Raw genomic sequence first — 24315 nt, forward strand, 5'->3', positions numbered from 1 at the left:
ATATTTGATTATTAAAATTGTTAAGCTACTTACTAGTTTCTAAGAACAAACACACCCAGATTAAACATTTCCTGAAAGAAAAAACCCCAGAATTTTAAACATGGAGGTATCTGAACCAACAAAACAACTTTACAAGTTAAAATACTTACTAGTTATTGCTGTGCCCATGTAATACATTTCAGTCAAACAGTCTACTATTTGTTTGAGGTTCCTTACACAGCCAACAGCTAATACTACAAGTAGTTCAAAACCAGCATTGATAGTAGCAGGTGAACTACAGACTGGGATAGCCTGCTCAGTTGGCAGTTCTCCATTTCTCATACATTGCAAGTAAACTTTGGAAGCAGGAAAGATGAAATCATCAATTAATTCCTAGAGTTGAAAAAACAGATCACATGTTATTAGCAAAGAATATATATTCTAGGAAAAAGTGTACCTTGGAAGGAAATTTTTTTTTTTTTTTTCATTTGACAGAGAGAGACACAGCGAGAGAGGGAACACAAGCAGGGGAAGTGGGAGAGGGAGAAGCAGGCTTCCCGCAGAGCAGGGAGCCCGATGTGGGCCTCGATCCCAGGATCCTGGGATCGTAACCTGAGCTGAAGGTAGATGCTTAACGACTGAGCCACCCAGGCACCCCGGAAGGAAATATTTTTATACTTATTTGAGAAAATACATCTTTTTATATTTTAAAAACAAATTTGGATTCTCAAATATAAAATTCTATTTTACACGATTGATTTAAATCGTGATTTTAAACTCAAAATTCTAAGTATTTTAGGTATAAAAAAAGCTGACAACTAAAAATATATATTCTAAATAAACCTACTCCTGTAATCAAATGTGAACTAAAATAATTTTGAATAAAAATAAAATGAATTAAAATAAAAAGAATACTTTCCTTGAATTTTAAGACATACCAGAAGAAATTAATCAAATATGACATAAAAAATAAAGTCTTCCAAGATAAAAGTTTTCTTTATTTAAAGGTCTGATTTAAAAAACCCTGAAATTAACTAAATAACCAAATCAAGTGTTACTCATGACCATTCTTAAACATTTTAATGAACTTTGATTTACAATTATAGTTAACCTTGAACAATGTAAGTTTGAACTACTTGAACTACATGAATTGGATCCACTTGTACAATGGCTTTTTATCAATACATGTATTGGAACTGTTTTTGGAGATTTGCAACAGTCTACAAAAACTCACAGATAAACCACATAGCCTAGAAACATTCACAAAATTAAGGGAACACTTTATCTGTAAAATACACAAGTTAGAAAAGGTTATCATGTATTCAAGTGTGTCCACACATATACATGGTGCCATTCCAGACCAGAGAAATGTAGATGAACGAAGATACAGTACTGAATCTTAATTGCAGCAAACTCACTATAGTACATATTATGGCAATTTCATAAGCCTGTGGCTGTTGCAGTGAGCTCAAGTATTTTGAGTACTCCCTTGAAACACTGTGTGATGATAAGCATCACTATGTGAGCAGTTTGTCTCTTTAAAACTGTGTGTCACAGTAAAAGAGATCTTCCACTGTTCTCATGTATTTTTCATTGTGTTTAGTGCAATACTGTAAACCCTAACAGTACCCACATAAAGTGCTCCTAGTGATACTGGAAGTGTTCTCAAGAGCAGAGAAAAGTCATGAGATTACATGAAAAAACTGAACTGCTTGACATGCAGCATTGATTCAGGTCTAGATAAACAAATCCAGCATTAAGACTAAAAAAATAAAAGGAAATCCATAAAGTCATCACTTAGAGCCAGGCCAGCAGGTGCAAAAAAAGCATAAATCTATTATAAAATTTTTAAATTTATCCAAAGTTACACACATAAATGTTTGCATAGTGTACATAGTATCATTCACAGTTGATATAAATGTGAACAAAAGCAAATATGCAATATTAAATACAAACCATACTACTGTAATAATTTTGTAGCCACTTTCTGTTGCTATTGCAGTGAGTGCAAGTGTCATGAATACCCTTCAAATCATCTCCTCCTGAACAGTTCATCTCCTACCACAGAAGAAAGTGATCTCTTGCTGTTCTTATGTAATTTCCGGGGTGTTTAGGGTAATATCATGAACCTCAAATACACCCCGCTACCATTCAAAGTGCCCCTAGTGGTGCTGGAAGTGCTCCAAAGAAGCAAAGTCATGATATTACAACAAAAACTTGAATTGCCTGATGTATACTATCGGTTGAGGTCAGCAGCTGCAGTTGCTCACCATTTATTTTTATTTTTTATTTTTTTAAAGATTTTATTTATTTATTTGAGACAGAGAGAATGAGAGAGACAGAGAGCACATGAGAGGGGGAGGGTCAGAGGGAGAAGCAGGCTCCTCGCCGAGCAGGGAGCCCGATGCGGGACTCGATCCTGGGACTCCAGGATCATGACCTGAGCCGAAGGCAGTCGCTTAACCAACTGAGCCACCCAGGCGCCCAGTTGCTCACCATTTAAAGACAAATGAATCTAGCATAAAGACCATTTTGAAAAAATAAAATAAAAGGAAATCCATGAAGTCATCACTTACAGCCAGGCCAGCAGGTGCAAAAAAAGCATCACTGTCTTTTGTGAAATACCTTTCCTTCCTTCCTTTTTCTCTTTGTTTGTTTTTTTTTTTTAAGATTTTATTTATTTGAGAGAGAGAGAGAGAGCATGAGAGGGGAGAGGGTCAGAGGGAAAAGCAGACTCCCCGCCGAGAAGGGAGCCCGATGTGGGGCTCGATCCCAGGTCTCCGGGATCATGACCTGAGCCGAAGGCAGTCACTTAACCACTGAGCCACCCAGACGCCCCGTGAAATACTTTTTCATCTCATATTCCAAACCCTGCTTTCATGTGGGTATGGGATTGCTGTAAGGGAGGCATACCTATAGACTCTAATACCATACTAGAAAAAGGAAAAGTCAGCAAAAGGAAGGTGAAGGATCTAAAAGCTGGAGAATTTAATGCCAGCAAAGGATGGTTTGATAATTTTAGAAAGAGGTTTGGCTTAAAAAATGTCAGGAAAACAGGGAAAAGCAACTGTGCCAACCAAGAGGCAGTAGACAAATTCCCAGATACCATTAAGAAAATCTCTGAGGGAAAGGATATTTGCCTGAGCAGGTTTTTATGCAGACAAAAGTGCCGTATTCTGGAAGAAAGTGTCAGAAAGGAAGAGAAGCAAGCACCAGGATTTAAGGCAGGAAGGGATAGGCCAAGTCTACTGTTTTGTGCAAATGCAGCCAGGCCTGATCAGGTCTGCCCTTATCTATGAAAACTGCTTCAAGTCCCTGAGACCTGAAGGGAAGAGATAAACATGAGACGTCTCTCTCTTGGTTGCACAAGAAAGCCTGGACAATGACAACCCTTCTTCTGGATTGGTTCCATCGGTGCTTAGTCTCTGGCATCAGGAAGTACCTTGCCAGTGAGGGACTACACCTTAAAGTTCTTTTGATATTGGACAGTGCTGCTCACGAGCTAGACCCCCACGAGTTCAGCACCAAAGATATCGAAGTGGTCTACCTGCCCCCAAACACAACGTCTCTAATTCAGCCCCCAGATCAGATGGTCATAAGGACCTTTACAGTTCATCACACATGGCAGCATATGAAATGAACTGTCAGTGCTAGGGAAGAGAACCCCAATCTAAAGAACATCATGAGAATCTGGAAGGACTGCACCATTGAAGATACTGCCATTGTCACAGAAAAAACCGTGAGTGCCATCAAGCCCCAAATAACTCCTACTGGAAAAAAACTGTGTCTGGGTGTTGTGCGTGACTTCACAGCCTTTACAACAGAGGTAATCAGCAAAATCATAAAAGAGATTGTAGAAATGGCAACAAAGGTGGGGGGGTGAAAGATCTGGATCTTGGAGAAATTCAAGAGCTAATATCCACCACCTCAGAAGACCTAACAGAAGTCAACTTGATGGAGATGAGAACTTCTGAACGAGGGCCAGATGATGAGGATGGAGACAAAGAGGAAGCCATGGCAGAAAACAAACTGACAGTATGCAATCTGGCAGAGGGCTCCGATTATTCAAGACTGCTTTTGACTCCTTCTATGACATGGACCCTTCCATGATATGGACATTGAAACTAAAGCAAATGGTGGCAGGACTGGACCCATATAGGGACATTTTTAGAGAAATGAAGAAGCAAGAAAGTGTGACAGAAACTACTTTGTATTTCCATAAAGTTACATTGAGTGTACCTGCCTCTCCTGAGACAGCAAGACCAACTCCTCTTCCGCCTACTCACTGAGAAGACGAGGAAGATGAAGACGTTTATGATGATCCCCTTCCACTTAGTGGACAGTAAATCATCATCATGCTGTACAGTTAATATACTTATCTGTTGTGTCTGTGTATGTCTTTGTGTGAAAACTTAGTAATCGTACAGCAGGAACTGCATGAGATGTTTCGTGTCATCAGCATCACCATATATTCGTACAGAACATCGTGTGCAAGACTCATGCAAGTGGATAGCCTATCTTTACAGAGGCATACACAGAGTAAGATTTAATGTAAAATTAATAATGTGCCCGTGTTCTTACTGTTTTATACTTTGCTTTCAAAGAATTGCCTTACTCTCTAAAGATGCCTCTTTCTCAGACTTGGGAGAAACTGTGTATTAGCCAATCATCACACGTAACTGTTTCTTCTTTAATGTATTTGTGTGTCCAGTTCTGTATTATGAATGTGACTGTAATACCATAAGCCATTAAAATTTTATAATGATTTGTTCATTAGTGTATAGGCTGACTACCAAGAAGCAATCGTATACGCTACACACTGGCTACCAAAACCAACCATATTGCCACTGCTTTGTTATCTACTCACGAACTGTTACACCTGTGAATAAATATGAATTTCTTTTTCACATTATCTTTTCCTTTTTGATGTCTAGTGTTAGTAGTACATAAAACATCTACAGTGTTTTCTATCATATATAAGGCAATATTGGTGCAAGGATTGGCATGATGATTTATATTATAAACAAACAATGTAAACTTATGGTATCAGTACAAACAATAGTTTAAGTATACTTTCTTCTCTTTCATTATTTTAAAAATACAGTACATATTGGGGCGCCTGGATGGCTCAGTTGTTAAGCGTCACCCTTTGGCTCAGGTCATGATCCCAGGGTGCTGGGATCGAGTCCCGCATAGGGTCTCCCTGCTCAACAGAGAGCCTGCTTTTCCCTCTGCCTCTGTGGCCCCCCGCCCCCGCTCTCTCTCAAATAATGAAATAAAATCTTAAAAAAAATACAGTATATAATACACATACAAAATAAGTATTAATCATAAGCTATGACGTCAGTAAGGCTTGTGGTCAATAGCAAGCTATTCTTAGTTACTAGGGAGTCAAAAATTATATATGTAGATTTTCAATTGCATCACAGCGTGGCGCCCATAACCCTTTTATTGTTTAAGTGTCAACTATAATTTTAAAACCTCTTGAATTAAAGGAGGCACACATTTATTTAAAAAAAAAATCACTGTATTGGGGGGGGCGCCTGGGTGCACATTAAACAAAATTGCTCCTGTGCCAACTGATCTCAGGGCTGTGCGACTGAATCCCGCGCTGTGCTCCACACTCAGTTGTGAGTCTGCTTGAGATTTTCTCCCTGTATCTCACCCATGCTCTTGTGTGTGCCCTATCTCTAAAATAAATACATAAATCTTAAAAAAAAAAAAAATCACTGTATTATGCTAAGCAAAGACAGTCAGAGAAATACACCATATGATTTCACTCATATTGGGATTTTTTTTTTTTTTAAGATTTTATTTATTTATTTGACACAGAGAGAGAACACAGCGAGGGAGGAAACACAAGCAGTGGGAGTGGGAGAGGGAGAAGCAGGCTTCCTGCTGAGCAGGGAGCCTGATGCGGGGCTCGATCCCAGGACCCTGGGACCATGACCTGAGCCAAAGGCAGATGCTTAACCTCTGAGCCACCCAGGCACCCCTCATATGTGGATTTTAAGAAAGAAATGATCATAGGGGGAAAAAAGAGGGGAAAACCAAGAAACTGACACTTAACTACTGAGAACAAAGTGGTGGTTACCAGATGGCAGGTGGGCGGGGGGGCTGGGTGAAATAGGTGATAAGGATGAAGGAGTGCATTGTGATGAGCACCAGGGGTTGTATGCGAGTGCTGAATGACTATATTGTACACCTGAAATTAATATAATACTATGTGTTAATTCTAATTTAAATAAAAACTTAAAAAAACCCCCAAAATCCTGCAGCCTTCAAAGAGATTTTAATAAGATAAATAACAAAGATGGTATCTCAAAGAAAAATACTATAGAGCTCAATCAGAAAGATTTGTTAACAAACATTTAAAAGGTCATGGTAAGCAGTATAGTGCCAAAATTTGTAACTTACTTTAATGAGATTAGCACCTCCTTTTTCACAACCAATATGATACTTTTTCTCAGGTGTTTGAAAGGCTAGTAACTCTTTTGTTACCCCAAGGTGACCTTCCAAGACTGGCTCTTCAACACCTGTTTCACCTGTGTTTTTAACGTTATCCTGTCAAAGGAAAAAGGTTAAGAAACCTAATTCACAGGAAAGGAGAACAAAAGAAGCAAGAACAAAAGGGGAGTTGGAGGAAAGTGGTATCTCAGATGTAATTATTCCAAACATTTCCATTCATGTAATTTCTTCTTCCTTCCTCTTTCAACATTAAATGTGGAATTTTGTCCCAAGACATTGGCAATGTGTGGAGATATTTATGGTTTTCACAAATGGGAAGGAAAGGAAGCCACCTCCTAATAATTAGATGCTGGAGTGGTGCTCAACATCCTACAATGCATATCATAGCTCCTCAAAACAGGGAATAATGGTAAAATGTCCATTGTGCCAAAGTTGAGAAACAGGAGAATGCTAACCTATGGTTTAAAGCTATCAATTTCAAAAATATATTCTAACAGAACTCTGTCTGTATAAATGAAAGGTACAGGTGGTTAAATGTAAATGCTAATGCATCAAGACATTTTTAGTTAAAACAACAACAACAACAAAAAACCTTAAGAATATTCTAAATATGATAATGGGCAAAATAGGTAAAAAAAATACCAAAATGGAGGAAACTGAACATCAGCATTCTGAGTCCCAACTGAAGTAAACTTACCATTTCTATAAAATAAAACTAGTTGTATGTTCTATGTATTATGAGTTACTAATGTAATGAAATATATATCCAGTTTATTTTTATTATTCCCAGGGGTTTTTTAACATAAATACTAAAAATCATAAAGCCCTCTTTTAATAAGGCAGTTGATTTAATAAGTGCTATAGTAAACTGTATTATAGCCTTACCCTAATCCTTTTGAGCCAATCTATTTCATTGTTTAGAAGAACTTCAGCATTGGGTACGTTGATATTGCTGTTGTAAGCGTAATTAAGAAGGTGCCGTAGAAGAGTGAAATAGTCACCTGAATGTTTACCTCTCTCTCTTGCTGTGCTCTGAAATATAATAATTATAATATGAATTCACAAAGTCATGTTCAAAATTCATGTTAATTTTTAAAAATCTAGATAATTGGTAAAATGAAGTGGCAACGCCTTATATATCAATGACATAAAATACAATAACGCTGTTTGAATTCTATTTTTCCAAGAAAGTATTTATAGAAAGCAAATAAAAATCAATCTACAAATAGTACAGAAATCACTGGAAAAGATAAAATTTTATTAAGCATAACCAAATCTTTCCTTTTTTTAAAAGATTTTTTTTTAAAGTAATCTCTACAAACAACATGGGGTTCCAATTTACAAGCCCAAGATCAAGAGTTGCATGCTCCACCGACTGAGCCAGCCAGGTGCCCCACATAAGCAAATCTTAATAAAAGTTAAAACTGTAATTTCCTAAATGCTCCTGATTTTAAGAATGAATCACAATGATAAATCCATTTAAAAATATCTCACCCCCAAAATGGTAAAGAGCAGAGTAATGAAGAAAAGTAGAGGCCTGTGTCCCATGCAACATCTTGTGCACATTAAAAAAAATTGCTCCTGTGCCAACTGACGAACAGTTCTGAAATAAAAACATTTTCTATTTAATGTATTACATCCATCAGTAAAAAAGCTCCAATAAATTATTCTGACACTGGTTTATCTTTAACAGGGGAGAGACACTGCAAAAATACAAGGTAATGACTTGTAACTCATTCACACTGAGATAGCAACAACACAGAATAGATAAACTTAAACTATCTTTCAGGGAGTGAAACCTCAAATGCTAAATAGTTTGGAAATTATTGGGGTATAATTTCTTAATATTAGACTTCTCATAGTTTTTAGCATGCACTGTGATGGGAGGTAATGAAACATGCAAAAAGCAAATATACGTGAGTAAATGTAATTATTTACAGGATATTCTTTAAAATGTCCCTTGGAAAAACCTTAAATAACCCTTTAGATACAATAGAAAATGCCGTATGTAATAGAAACTCTGTATTTTTGGCCTCTCAAAGAACCGTTTTCAAGGAACTGTGCTTTGAAGCAATTCATGGAAACTCAAATAGATGAAGCTATCTGATTTTTCAGGGGTTCTCAAATATGACCAGAAGCAGATCAGAAGCATCAGCATTATGTGGGAAACTGGGAACATCTTAAAAATACAAATTCTTCAGCCCAATCTATACTTTTGATTCAGAAACTCAGGACGAAAGGCCCAGCAATCTACATTTTCATAAGCAATTTCAATGATTCTGATGTAAATCATTTAGCCTTGGTGATTAAACTGCTTTTGTCTTTTTATTTCAGCTGTTGAGTAGTGAACTTAAATCTTTGAGAAAAACAGGCTCTTTAATGATTTGCTGATAAAGAGAGATCCTGCTATTAAAAACAGAATCTACTACATTTAGGTGCTAAATTGTGACTGAAAGAGTATTCTAAATATATTTGTGGATAAATGCCATGTTTTTGTCTTGATACTTGCTAGATCTCTCAAATAAATTTATGGTTCAAATTTGAAGGATTTTAGTTCTATGGCTTCATCTTGACTTTTCTACTTGTAATTTTACTCCAGTAGCACCACTCATTTATTTTTATTTATTTATTTATTTATTTTTTAAAAGATTTTTATTTATTTATTTGACAGAGAGAGAGACAGCGAGAGAGGGAACACAAGCAAGGGGAGTGTGAGAGGGAGAAGCAGGCTTCCCGCGGAGCGAGGAGCCTGATGCGGGGCTCGATCCCAGGACCCTGGGATCATGACCTGAGCCGAAGGCAGACGCTTAACGACTGAGCCACCCAGGCACCCCTATTTTTATTTATTTATTTTTAAATATTTTAAAAATCTGACAGAGAGACAGCACAAGTAGGCAGAGAGGCAGGGGCAGAGGCAGAGTTGGATAAGCAGTCTCTCCGCTGAGCAGGGATCCTGATGCGGGACTTGATCCCAGTACCCTAGGATCATGACCTGAGCTGAAGGCAGATGCTTAACTGACTAAGCCACCCAGGCGCCCCTTATTTCTTTTTATATTCTTACTGTCCTGTATTTACTTTCTGGTGCACATATATGTATTTTTTTACCTTTTTGGAAAAAGAACATAATTAAAACAAATGCAAGATGGACACATTCTAACTTTCAAATATTTCCTCAAAAGATAAAAATTACCCGACTACTAATCTTATTTAATAACGTAAGAATAAAAATTTTGGCAACCTCAACTATAGTCCTTGAGAAATGTTCTGGACTGCCTGCTGGAAAATCATTAGCACCTTTCATATCATAAGAGAAATTTCGTATCAGGAGAAAAAAACAAAACAAAAAAACTTTGGATATGAATGATGTGGTGCGGAGTGTGAACAACATGTATGCCTTCCATTTCAAGTCCAGATTAGTGGCCCCAAGGCCAAGGATCCAGTTTTCCCACTCCTCTCAATTACCTTAGAATGGAAGCTGTCTTGAGATTTCACACACATTACTGTTTCACAAAAGTATTAAGAAGAAAGACGACAAGAAGAAGAAATAATACATGGTTCAGTTTCAGTAAACCAGATTACTAGCCAGACTTCAATTCACTTAGACTTGTCTAACTGTAAACCTACACAACTTTTAAGGGTCTTAAAAGTCCTTCTAATTTGTAAATACCAAAGATGGGGTTCAACACACCTCCAAAATAGTAACTAAATTGTTCCATACGTATGCCTTTCTTCACAATTTTCTGTAGGAATGTTTTAATGCTTTCAATAAATTTTCAAAGATATGTCAGAGTATACTGTTCAAGTTCATTAGAAAAATGGGTACACATTGCAAATATCTGATAATTGTCATTTTCTCAAGGAAAAAAAAAGCACCATAAAAAAATAACTTGAAAGGTTAGGTCATATGTATCACACCTCCATCAAAATGCTGCAATGACCTCCTATTTCACATAAGTCAGGGTACAAGGAGATAGCTCTGTAAATTGTAGATAATGAGCAGTATTCCTGGCCTCCAATCACAAGAAGGCCAGTAACAACAATTGCAATTCCACCTTCAGTTGTGAACCACTGACTTAAAAGTAAAATCCAATGTTCTTACAATGTCCTGTATAGCCATACATAATCAGACACATTGTTAGGTTATCTCTTACCTCATCTCTAAAACTGTCCCCCTTACTTCCAGTGACAAATGACCTACCGCCTTGCTGTTTGTTCCTCTAAGAGGTCAAGAAGACTTGTGTTCAGAATGTTTATGTATGCTGACCCTTCTTTGCACCTATATACTTATTCCTTTACTATTTCTTTCAGGTCCTTTTTTTTTAAAAATTATTTTATTTCATTTTTTTGGGGAGAAGAGAGTGGGACAGAGTGACAGGGGAAGACAGAATCTTAAGCAGGCTCCATGCCCAGCCCAGTGCGGGGCTGCACGGGGGGCTCACTTGATCTTATGATCCTGAGGTCATAATCTGAGCCAAAATTAAGAGTCGGACACTTAACTCACTAAGCCACCCAGGCACCCCTTTCAGGTAGTTATTTGAAGGTCGCCTAGTTAGTGAAGTGTTTCCTGATTGTCTAATATAAAGCCAAACTCTATCAAATTTTATACATAATTCATAAGTTCACCTAAAAACAAACCAAACAAAAAACTGATACTACCAACAAAACAAAAACTAAACATATGTAAAACCAAGGTAGAGGGGTTAATATCCTATTTAAGTACTTTAGGTAGGTTTTCAATGGGTTAAAAGAAATTTCTTAAAAACTAATGTGGGGGGCGCCTGGGTGGCTCAGTCTTTAAGCGTCTGCCTTCGGCTCAGGTCATGATCCCAGGGTCCTGGGATCGAGCCCCGCATCGGGCTCCCTGCTCGGCGGAGAGCCTGCTTCTCCCTCTACCACTCCCCCTGCTTGTGTTCCCTCTCTCGCTGTCTCTCTCTCCATCAAATAAACAAATAAATAAAATCTTTAAAAAAAAAACAAAAAAACTAATTTGGAAATCCAAAAAACAATTTGTGCTCAAAAATTGATAAAAGCAATACTGTACAAGAGCAGCCAGTTCAAAGCTCCTGTTTCTCCACGGAAACATCAAAAACCAACTGGAAACTGCCAGAACCCTTGGGAAAAAAAATCTACATCAACCAAGTAAACACCACATTAAAAAAGAAAAAAAAAAACTACAACTTAAAAATGATAAGAAAGGGAGGTGCCTGGATGGCTCAGTTGTTAAGCGTCTGCCTTTGGCTCAGGTCATGATCCCAGGGTCCTGGGATCGATCCCCGCATTGGGCTCCCTGCTCAGCAGGAAGCCTGCTTCTTCCTCTCCCACTCCCCCTGCTTATGTTCCCTCTCCCACTGTGTCTCTCTGTCAAATAAATAAAATCTTAAAAAAAAAAAAAGATAAGAAAGGTTTTTGGTGCTGCCCTACCACCTACCCTGCATGGTAGAGGTCCTGAAGATAAAAGGCCAATTCCAAATATGAGACCCTGTTCCTGTTTCTGGATGGAGCAAAGACGATCTTATTTGCAAAACACTGTGTTTGTGCTAGTCTAAGGCTCCTAGAAGAACCCATGTACACACAGAACACTTTAATGTCTGTTTCCTCGGAACTGATTTATAGTGGAAAATGGCAGGCAATGGTCAAATACATTGTAAGGTGATAGAAAACCCCACAGTTCTTAGGAGCAAAGATTATAATGGAAATATAAACAGACAAAGTAAGACAAAGTAGCAAAAACTAGAGTGGCTTTCTTTGGGGAGAAGAGGTTAGGATATTGAAAAGCAGCCAAAAACACTGAAGGAAACGTCACATGAATGGTCATGATGGGACAAATACTAAAAAAATATATGACACTAAGGTTTTGCCTAGGGCTAATATATATATGTATATATATAGTAATACAATCAGAAGTGAACGATGGAGAGAATTATAAATGTTTTCAGATAGTCTTAAAGGAATGTGCTAACATAGATCCAATTTGCAAAACAGATTTTTTTTGCATTTTGTCAAAATACTGGCACAATGTAATCTAATCCTTCAACAATCAAGAAGAGCAAGTCCTGGAGAAGAGGATGGATCTAATTTCCAGTTAGAACATTATAAAATTTAAAGATAAGTTTTCAGGGGGGAAAAAAATCACAAAGTATACAAAAGAATGAAAAAGTATGGCCAATCCAAAGGAAAGAAATAAACTGTTCATGAGGAAGCCAGACATTGAACTTTCTACAAGATTTGAAAGCACTCTTAAACATGATCAAACTACTAGAGGACAAACAAAAAACAAGGATGTAGGGCAAACTTATTAAAAAGGAGACAGAAATTATATAAGGAATGACAGAAAATCCTGGGCACAAAAAAGTAAATGAAAGAAATAAAAAACTCCATAGTGGGATTCAACAGATTTCAGCAGGCAGAGAAAAACAGTAAGGTAACAGCAATTGATAAAGTCTGTAGTATGAGGGGCAGAAAGAAAAGTTAAAAAAGCGTAAGGGATGTGTGACAGACCATGAAGTGAACTAATATATGTAATATAAAAGTCCCAGGGGGAAGAAGACAGAAAAAATATTTTAAGAAATAATGGCTGAACACTCCAATTTTGGTGAAAGACATGGACACACACAGCCAACAAAGGCAAAGAACCTGAAACGCAAGAAACTTGAAACTAGAAAATCTCAGAGACAGCCACACTGAGACACATCATAGTCAATTTGTCAAGAGGCAAAGACTAAATTGTGAAATCATAAAGGATGAGGCGATTTGTCATATGGAAGTCATCTTCAATAAGATTTATAGATGATTAATCATCAGAGACCACAAATCAAGAAAGCAACAGAATGACAGGTATAAAATGACAAAAAGAGGTGCCTGGATGGCTCAGTGGATTAAGCGCCTGATGTTGGGTCTGGTCATGATCTTAGGGTCCCAGGACTGAGCCCCATGTTGGACTCCCTGCTCAGTGGAGAGTATGCTGAGCTATGTATGTAGTTCTTCTTACTAATGATTTTTTTTTTAAGATGTTAACTTGCATGTTATGTGTATTTTATCACAATCAGAACTATAACATTTTCTTGAAAAGTGAGTACATAGCTTCAGGAGAAACAAACTTTGCACTCTATAGTAAGGCAGTTATAAAATTTAAAAAAATAAACAACATAAATTCTGTAGCTCTAGAATTTCTTGTCACATCCCAAAGCATCATCTTGAAAGCTCCCACATCAAAGGCCAAAGCACCCAGCAAGACTCAGTGCCCCAGCACCCCACAATCCCTCCACCAAGCCAGCCCACTGCAGCCTGAGAATTCAGAAAAGGCCCCTTCACCCACTTTTCTAATTGAGTTTTATTCCAGAACAAATGGTTTTACAAAAAAGCTGATTTTAAACCCAGTACATTTTCCCACTGGTAACAGCTCCATCTTCCTTCAACCCGTAGCCCAGAGAATCAAAACTACAGCGCGGCTGGGCTGGGAGTTTGGCGCCAACTACAATTTTAAATCTATTTGAATGGTCACACAAATGTTTAGAGATGTAATACGTAACAATAAAAATATAAAGGGAAGTACTGAAATTGAGAAAACAGTATTTGTTATTGAAACTAATTTGGCATTATTGAAACACAATGTTATTATTCAAACTAGATTAAGTTTAGGGTATTAACTGACATTCTTAGGGTAACAACTAAGAGACCCTAAAGCACTTATGCAGAAAAACAAAGGAATCAAAATGGTACACTATAAAAAACTGCCCCCCTTTGTCTTTTTCTTTATTTCTATTTACTTGATTTTTTAAAGGTTTTTAAGTAATCTCTAACACCCAATGTGAGGCTTGAATCCACAACCCCAGGTTCAAGAGTCACACATTGCATTCTCCAGTGTCTGAGCCAGCCAGGTATCTTATCATTCATTCATTTTAAATGTAAACAGATTAAGTTTTCCCATTAAAAGGTAAATATTGCCAAAATGACTAAAAAAAGAAAAAATATCACTTCTGTTAACTACATGAGACTCATTTTAGATACAAAGACATGAAATTAAAAGTAAAAGCTAATTTTGGGAAGATACCTAAATAGAGAGTACCAAGAATCCATCTCTCAGTAGAAACTATCTCATGTAACAACAGCAAATGTTCCAGGAATAACATTCTGTCCTCCAAATATCAGAGATATGTGTTTTGATTGCTGGTGGCTGCTCCTGATCACGTAGGTTAAGCTACTAAGGTGGGAAGTGATTGTTCAACTGCCCGTCCCACTTGGAAAACCACTCCCCTCTGGTTTAGCACTTCAGGGCATTAAAAAGGGCAGACAGATTTTCCTACTTCACTTTTCTTGTGCGTAACATGACATTTCAGGATTAGGACACTCAATAGCAAACACATATATTTTGTGGAATTTGAAAAAGTGACCATACATGCCCAAGGAAGGGGACAGGTTCAGAAAATACCTATGAAGACCTTCAGTTTACACTGCAGGTAGATTCCCAGAACAAACTGTACATTTCTAATATCCAATTTTCAACAAAGAACACACAAAGCATAGAAAGAAACAGGAACCTACAGGCCAGTGAAGGAAAGAAGTAGTCAACAGAAGATGTCCCTGAGAACAACCAGATGCTGACTTTCAAAACAAGTAATAAACTCTTGGGGACGCCTGGGTGGCTCAGTCGGTTAAGCATCTGCCTTCAGGTCAGGTCGTGATCCCAGGGTCCTGGGACTGAGTCCCACATCAGGCTCCCTGCTCAGGAGGGAGACTGCTTCTTCCTCTGCCTGCCGCTCCCCCCGTTTGTGCTCTCCCTCTCTCTGACAAAAGAACAAAACAAAAAACAAAAAACAAAAAACACCTTAAAAATAATGAAAACAAAACAAAAAACCTCCACAAAAAATAAACTCTCTTAAAGATGCTCAAAGAATGAAAAGAATATGAGAATATCATCAAGAAAAGAGGTATGTATAGAAAAAAATCAATAAAGAGACAGAAAACATAAAAAGAAATCCCCTAAAAAGTTGCGGAGCTGAAAAGTACAAGAACTTAAATGAAAAATTCATTTTATAGGTATTCAAGTAAGTAGATTTGAACAGGCAGTTTAAGAAATCAGCAGATGCAAAGACAGGACAATTCTACTGATTATGTCAGAAGCATAAAGAATGAATGAAAGTGAACATACCCTAAAGGGCCTGTGTGATACCATCAACAGATCAACATATGCATTAAGAGTGTAAGTAGAGGGCGCCTGGGTGGCTCAGTTGGTTAAGCGACTGCCTTCGGCTCAGGTCATGATCCTGGAGTCCCGGGATCGAGTCCCGCATCGGGCTCCCTGCTCGGCAGGGAGCCTGCTTCTGCCTCTGACCCTCCCCCCTCTCATGTGCTCTCTCTCTCTCATTCTCTCTGTCTCAAATAAATAAAATCTTTAAAAAAAAAAAAAAAAAAAAGAGTGTAAGTAGAGAAGAGAGAGAGAAAACAGCATAGAATTATTTGAAAGGCTGAAAAATTTCCCCCATTTGAGGAATGAAATGGGCATACAGTTTAAGAACCTGACTGAATTCAAACAGACCTACATAAAGATGTATTGTATTTGAACTATGAAAAGCCAACGAAGAATCTCCAGAATAGCAAGAGAAGCATCACATCAGGTACACAGGATTCTCACTAAGATTATCAGTGTATTTTTCATCAAGAAGGCCTTGGACAAATAAACCAAGTGCTGAAAGAAAAAAAAACTATCAAGCAGAAATACTATGTCTGACAAAACTGTATTTTAAATAAACTAAGATGTTCATAGATAAACAAAAGCTGAGAGTTTGTAACCTAATCATGAAAGTGTAAGAAAACTTCCTCTAATCCATATGGATAGGGAGCCCATATAACATGGATTTCAAAAGAAAAAACTAAACTTCTCAGATCTTATTAAAGAAGAGTCTTCTAGAGAAATGTAACTCAACACAAGGAAAAAAACAAGGACACCACAGTAAATTTTAGCCTTTGACAACCAATATCTTTAGGAGACAGTAACCCAGCTAGCCCCTCCCCATATAAGGCCCATTTATCTAATAAATACATCAAGTTCAGCAAAAATTAAAAGACACACTAAAAGAAAAATAAAAAAAACAAAGTCTGAAGGAAGGAGCAAATATCAGAATCAGACACAGATATAGCAAAGATGTTAAAGTTACCAGACTAAGAATTTGAAAAATGTATAATTAATATGCCAAAGGATCTAACAGTTAAAGAACACATACGAACATGGAGGCAATGTAAACAACACAGCAGAAATTCTATGAAACAACTAAATAACATTAGAGGTATGTCAGTGTAACAGAAATGAAGAATGACTGTAATGGGCTCATCAAAAGACTACACAACTGAAAAAAAAAATCAGTGAGCTTGAAAAAGTGCAGGAGAAACTCTGAAAACTGAAATGCAAAGAAAAAGAAAAAAGGTGGGGGCGCCTGGGTGGCTCGTTAAGCGTCTGCCTTCAGCTCGGGTCATGATCCCAGGGTCCTGGGATCAAGCTCCGTGTCGGGCTCCCTGCTCCACAGGAAGCCTGCTTCTCCCTCTCCCACCCCCCCGCTTCTGTTCCCTCTCTGACTGTGTGTCTCTGTCAAATAAATTTAAAAAAAAAGAAAAGAAAAAAGGTGAAACAATACCAAGAATCGTGAGACAACTACAAAAAAGTAAAACATATGGATAATGGGGTACATAAGAAGGAAACAAAACAAAGAAATATTTCAACCAATAACAATGGAGAATTGGTCAAAATCAATGACATTCTGAATCAGTGATCAGGGAAACTATGAACATCAGGAAAGATTAATAACAAAAAATCTTATGTAGGCATTTCATATTCAAACTGCAGAAAATCAAAAAAAGAGAGAAAAATCTTGAAAGAAGCGAGAGTAAAAAACCTTACCTATAGAAGAGTAATAATAATTACCTTGGACATCTCTTCAGTAACCATGAAAGCAAGAAGAAAATAGTGAAATATTTAAAGTGTTGAAAGAAAAAACTCACCAACTTAGAAATCTGTACATAGCAAAATTATCATTAAAAACTAAAGCACAAATAACACTTTCTCAGACAAAAAATAAGGAAACTGCCAGTAGACCTGTCTTGCAAAATGTTAAATACTTCAAAAAGAAGGAAAATGATACAAGTCTAAAACTTTAGTCTATATAAAGAAACAAAGAACTTCAGATAAATACTAAATTAAGGGAAAAAATATTACATTTTTCTCATTCTTTTTTTTTTTTAAGATTTTATTTATCTTTTTGAAAGAGAGAGAGAGTGAGAGACGGAACACAAGCAGGGGGAGTGGAAGAGGAAGCAGGCTTCCCGCCGAGCAGGAATCCCAATGTGCGGCTCGATCCCAGGACCCTGGGATCATAACCTGAGCCGAAGGTAGATGCCTAATGACTGAGCCACCCAAGGCACCCCTCATTTTTCTTATTCTTAATTAACAGATAATAATGTGTTCAAAATAATGAAGGGAACAGTAAGTTGTTGAGTATGGATAAGTGAAATGAATGACAGCAGTGTTACAAAGAAAAGGAGGGGAATTTGGAAATTCTATGTTTGAAGGAATTTGCCAAATTCTTGAACCTGTATAGTATTCTTGCAGATTCAAGGGCAACCACATTTAAAAAGTAATTAAAGAAGTGTAACTGATACAAAGGGAGAAAAAATGCAATCAGATAAAATGATCAATCAAAATCAGAGAAGTGAAGCCATGTCAGCCAATTATGGATAGGAGGTTTCCATGCTTGTCCCTCCAACAAAATCAATAAACAACTACAGAGCCAACAAAATACTTCTGGGACAGATTCAGAGTTGAATAGGAGGCTGTAGCACATAAAACATATGGATAATAAAAATCAAGAATAGTCATACTGAAAAGTATAGAAGCGTATTTCCTACATTACCCCTTCCCTGAGGAAAAGACACAGTTCAATGCAATAGAGATCCACTCAGTTTGCAATTTTCCTTCACGGGAGGAAAATGAAGAGTAGGAACCCAGATAGCCTTGTCACTGCTTTGGGCAACAGCAACTTCTGCCACTGAGGACTACTTCAGCCTTCACCAATGCCAAGCCCAGCTGGAAAATGTGTGTAGAATCTTCGCTGCACTTGGAAAAAAAACCACTGCAGATGTAGAACCTGGAGAAGGAGCTGCCACTGCACCCTGCTGGTAAAGGAGATGCTACCAAATGCTAATCCCACCTGAGATGGAATTGTAGCTGTTGTTGCAATCAGAGAAGGAGCTGCTGCCATGCTGTTTACTTCCCCAGAGACCTAAATTGCTGCTTCTGACACCTAATACCTGCAGCACTGATTCCCAAGAACCTATGTCTTTCTTAATGCTGACCTATACTCCTCAGAAGTCAGTGTTGTTACGCTCTTCTGAAGGAGGAACTCCCACATACCATCAATCTAGCACCTGTACACTAACTCATAGGTTAAGGTCCTTCCAGCCTGTAAGGTCTGGAAAGGGTGACTGCTCTCTCAAATGCACACAAAACACAAAGTGATTAAAACATAGAAAAACAAGGAAGCATGACACCACCAATTAGTAAAATAACCTTTAAGTAACTGACTCCACAGAAATGCAAAGCTACAAAATGCCTGACAAAGAATTCTAAATAATTGTTTGAATTCAGGAACACAATACATAAACAAAATGCAAAGACTTTCTGAAAACAGACAGAAATCTTTGAAAAGGACCAAAAAGAAATTCTGCAGCTGAAGAATACAATGAATGAAATGAAAAAAATTCAACAGAGAGCTTTAGCAGCAGAAATGAAATGGAAGAAAGGACACATTAAGTGTAGAGAGGTCATTTGAAATTGTCCAGTTAGAGGAGAAAAAAGAAATAAAAAACAGTGATAAAAAGTCTGTAAGATTTATGGGGCAACATCAAGAAATATCAATAAACACATTTTGGGAATCACAGGAGAAGGGACTTATTTTGAGAGAGAATGGCTGAAAACTTTCCAAATATTGGGAGAGATACAGATACCAGAATGTGAAACACAGATCCCAAACAGGACCAACAAAAGAAGATTTCATGAAGACACATACATTATAATCCAATTATCAAAAATCAAAGAAAAGAGGGAATTTTGATAGCAGCTAGAAAAATGGCTCTTCACATAAAAGGAATCCTCCATAAAACCCTACCACAATCAGCAGAACTTGGCAAGCCAGCAAAAAATGGGAGTAATATTCAAAGTGCTGAAAGGGAAAAATTGTTAACCAAGCATTCTATGCTTGGTAAAGCTGTATTTCAGAATTGAATATAAAGACATCCCAAACAACGAGAGAATTCATCACCACAAGAAATACATTGTAAGAAATGTTAAAAGTAGTTCTTCATTTTGAATATGTTAATTAGTACCATAAAAATATAAGAAAGCATAAAACTGACTAGTAAAGATAAACAGTCAAATTCAATATATTCTTCTAATACTGTGTGTGTGTTTTTTTAAAGATTTTATTTATTTATTTGACAGACCACACATGAGAGACAGAGCATGAGCAGAGGGGGGGAAAAGCGGGCTCCCTCCTTAACAGGGAGCCCAATGCTGGAGCTCAATCCCAGGACCCTGGGATCATGACCTGAGCCAAAGGCAGACGCTTCACTGACTGATCCACCAAGGTGTCCCTCTTCTAATACTGTTATAGTGATATAGAAAATCATTATTACCTCTATTATTAAAGTTAAAAGGGGTGGCTCAGATGCTTGACCGTCTGCCTTCGGCTCGGGTCATGATCTCAGGGTCCTGGGATCGAGTCCCACATCGGGCTCCCCACTCCTTGGGAGCCTGCTTCTCCCTCTGCCTCTCTCTCTCTCTGTCTCTCATGAATAAATAAATAAAATCTTTAAAAAAAAAAAAGATTAAAAAAAAAGTTGTTGTTGTTTTTTAGTATTTTTAATTTATTTATTTCACAGAGTAAAAAGAGAAAGCACAATCAGGGGGAGCAACAGAGGGAGCAGGAGAAGCAAGCTCTCCACTGAGCAGGAAGCCCAATACACGACTTGATCTCAGGACTGGGGACCATGACCCGAGTCGAAGACAGACGCTTAACCAACTGAGCCACTCAGGCGCCTCAAAAGGCAAAAGTTTTAAAATCACTATAGCCATAAAATCACTATAGCCACTACAGTAATTTGTTAATGGATACACAATATAGATATAGGTTGTGACCAAAAAACGTGGGAGGGCCAGAAAGTAGAAGTGGCCAAAAGACTTGAATAGTCATTTCTCTCGGACTGGCTAATCGGCACATGAAAAAACGTTCATCATTTGGGACATGCAAATCAAACCTAGAAGGTGATACTACCTCACACCAAAAACAATGGATAACTATAAAAAAAAAAATCAGAAAACAAGTGTTAGAAAGAACGCAGACAAATCAAGAAAAAAAAGTGAAGTTTTTGTCTAAGACTTAGGATATAAGTTTAAAATATACTGATAGAAGATATTTTTTCTCATGGTAACTAACGACAAAGAAAAAAGTTCTATTGGATACACAATAGATAAAGAAAAATGAAAACATTTCACTACAAAAAAATCAGATCACAAAGCAGAATAGCAAAGAGGAAGGAAAAAAGTACAAAATATGGAAAACAATGAAGAAAACAGCAAAAGTAACTCTGTATCTTTTAAAAATTACTTTGAATCTAAAATGGCCTAAATCTGCTAATCAAAAAACACTGAATAGATATATGGATTAAAGTAAGATAAAGGACGGGCACCAGGTAGCCAATGAAAAGAGGTGCGAGTGGAGTTGGAAGCTGTAGAAGCAAATCCAGGGCCTCAGACCGAAGCTGGATCCTGAGGAGATGAAATGAAGATGTGTGAGCATGTGATCTCATCCATATGGAACTTCCTTATCTATGTAGCCCTGCTGCAAGTCACACTTTTATCTTAAAGAAACTGGACAGCAAACGAAAATGGGCATCACATGTGAATATGTGACATAAGGAGCCCTGTTACAATTTCTATTCTTATCTGCAAATGAATAGGCCCAGAGAGATCAAAGAGACTCTCTGAATGAATGGACATAAAAATTCTACTTGTTAAGACAAGTTTGGGTCTGGTAACTGACCTTCACAGCTAAAATTTAAAAGTACTTGGGAAGTAAAGACATTTTGTGGTCATAGTACACCCATATGCCTGTGATGTTCAGCTTCTGTGAATGTTAATATAATTGTAAGTAATGTCAAATCCCCCCTCCCTTTTTAAGACTTACTTATTTATTTGAAAGAGAGAGAGACAGCAAGAGAGGGAACACAAGCAGGGGGAGTGGGAAAGGGAGAAGCAGGCTTCCTGCTGAACAGGGAGCCCGATGAGGGCCTTGATTCCGGGATCCTGAGATCATGACCTGAGCCAAAGGCAGACGCTTAACGACTGAGCCACCCAGGAGCCCCAGATTCCATTTTCTATCAAGTATTAGTTATAAGGGAATTATGACTACAATCAAAAAGTAATATAAAAAAAGATATAAAAAACAAGATCCCACCATATGCTGTCCACAAGAGTGTGACTGTGGCTGACAGTGAAGAGAAGAATAAAGATGTTCCATGCAAATGGTAACTAAAAGATAACACAAATGAATAGACAGAACAGCATTAAGTCAAGAACTGTTATGAGAAACCAAAAAGGATATTAGATACTGATAAAAGGTCAATTCAACAGGAAGATATAACAACTATAAATATATAGTCACCCAACATCAAAGCACCTAAATGTCTAAAATGAATACTGAAAGATCTGAAACTACAAATAGATTGCAATATAATAATAGAAACAGACTTTAAAAACTCCACTCTTACAGATTCCTCAGTCAGAAAATTAATAAGAAAAAAGCAGAACTGAACAACACTACAGACTAAATGGATCTAACAGACATATTCAGAACTTTCTACCTAACAGCAGAATACACTTTCTTGTCACGTGCATCCTAAGGGACATAATCCAGAATGAATTGCATGTAAGGTCACAAAACAAGTCTTTTTTTTTTTTTTTAAAGATTTTTATTTATTTATTTGAGAGAGAGAGAGAAGGAGAGAGAGCAAGCACATGAGAGGGGGGAGGGTCAGAGGGAGAAGCAGACTCCCTGCCGAGCAGGGAGCCTGATGCGGGACTCAATCCAGGGACTCCAGGATCATGACCTGAGTCGAAGGCAGTCGCTTAACCAACTGAGCCACCCAGGCGCCCACAAAACAAGTCTTAAATTCAAGAAGCTGAAAATCATTCGAAGTAGCTCTTCTAACCACAATGCAATGAAACTAGAAACAGGAAAATTCACAAATACATAGAAACAAAACAATATACTTTTGAACAACCATTAAGTAAAAGAGAGAGTCAAAAAGAGGGAACTTAAAGAATTATTTTGAGAAAATGAAAGCACAACATATCAAAACTTGTGGGATGCAGGAAAAGCAATATAAAAGGGAAACTTCAAATTGAGAAATCCTTAGCCAGACTAAGAAAAATAGAAGACTCAAATAAAATCAGAAATTAAAGAGGAAACATTATAATGGATGCCTCAGAAATAAAAAGGACCAGAAATAATTATTATGAAGTTATTATGAAAAAATATTATAGTGTTATAATATTATACCAACAGAAATCTAAAAAAAATTTGGTAATTTCCTAGAAATATATAATCTAGCAAACCTGAATCAAGAAAAAAAAAACAGACCAATAACAAATAAAAAGCATGACTTAGTAATTAAAAACTCTGAACAAATATAAGGCCAGAATAGATAGTTTCATTGGTAATTTTTACCACTGCTAGGAAGTTAATACCTATCTTTATTTTTTAAAGACTTTATTTTTTATTTATTTAGAGCGCTTGGTGGGAGGGGCAGGGGGACAAAGAATTTCAAGCAGACTGCTCTAGGCACAGACCACGATGTGGGGCTCAGCCTCATGACCCTGAGATCATGACCTGAGCCGAAATCAGGAGTCAGACGCTGACTGACTGAGCCACCCAGCGCCCCATCCCATTTATTTATTTATATGTATTTAGAGAGGAGGAGAGAGAGAGAGAATGTTAATAAGCATGCTCCATGCCCAGCACGGAGCCTCCTAGTTCAGGGCTGGATCTGATGATCCTGATATCATGATCTGAAATGAAATCAAGACTTGTACATTTAACCAACTGAGCCACCCAGGTGCCCAATATCTATCCATTAAAAAAGAAAAGAGAAGGAAAGAAAAAAAAAAAAGAACAGAAAAGAAAAAAAAGAAAAGAAAGAAAGGAAAAGAAAGGAAGAGAAAGAAAAGAATTTTATTTATTTGAGAGAGAGCATGAGTGAGGGAGCACAAGCAGGGGGAGGGGCAGAGGAAGAGGGAGAAGCAGACTGCCTTTTGAGCAAGGAGCCCAACATGGGGTTCAATCCCAGGACCCTGAGATTATCACCTGAGCCAAAGGCAGACACATAACCAACCGAGCCATCCAGGTGCCCCAACACCTATCCTTTTTCATGTGTTCCGAAAACTGGAGTAAGTGGATACATTTCCAAACTGCTTTTATGACGGCAGCATCATCTTGACACAAAAGCTAACTAAAAACACTAGGAAAAGAAAACTACAGGTCAATATCCCTGATGAACACAGATGCAAAAATCCCCAATACAGTAATACCAAATAAAATTCAACAGGACATAAAAAGGATTATACATCATTACCTTGTGGGAGTTATCCTTGGAACACAAGGATGGTTCAATTACACAAATTAAGTCCATGTCATTCATCACATTTACAAAAAGGAATAAAAGTACAATGATCATCTCAATGTAGGAAAACAAATGATTTGGTAAAGTTAGATATCCATTTGTGATTAAAAACCTTAAAAGAAACAGAAGGAACTTACCTCAATA

At 37.4% G+C, this 24315-nt stretch overlaps 1 protein-coding gene across 1 annotated transcript in view; it reads right to left on the bottom strand.

Moving 5' to 3' along the window:
- Positions 1 to 24315, bottom strand: part of LOC110581157 (probable ubiquitin carboxyl-terminal hydrolase FAF-X) — a 103102-nt gene that overhangs the window by 26991 nt on the left and 51796 nt on the right. The window contains 4 exon segments of the mRNA XM_044912041.1: positions 150 to 372; positions 6397 to 6543; positions 7333 to 7479; positions 7942 to 8050. Coding sequence (XP_044767976.1) covers positions 150 to 372; positions 6397 to 6543; positions 7333 to 7479; positions 7942 to 8050 — 626 coding nt within the window.

This window comes from Neomonachus schauinslandi, chromosome Y (assembly GCF_002201575.2).
Source record: "Neomonachus schauinslandi chromosome Y, ASM220157v2, whole genome shotgun sequence".
Taxonomy (NCBI): Eukaryota; Metazoa; Chordata; class Mammalia; order Carnivora; family Phocidae; genus Neomonachus; species Neomonachus schauinslandi.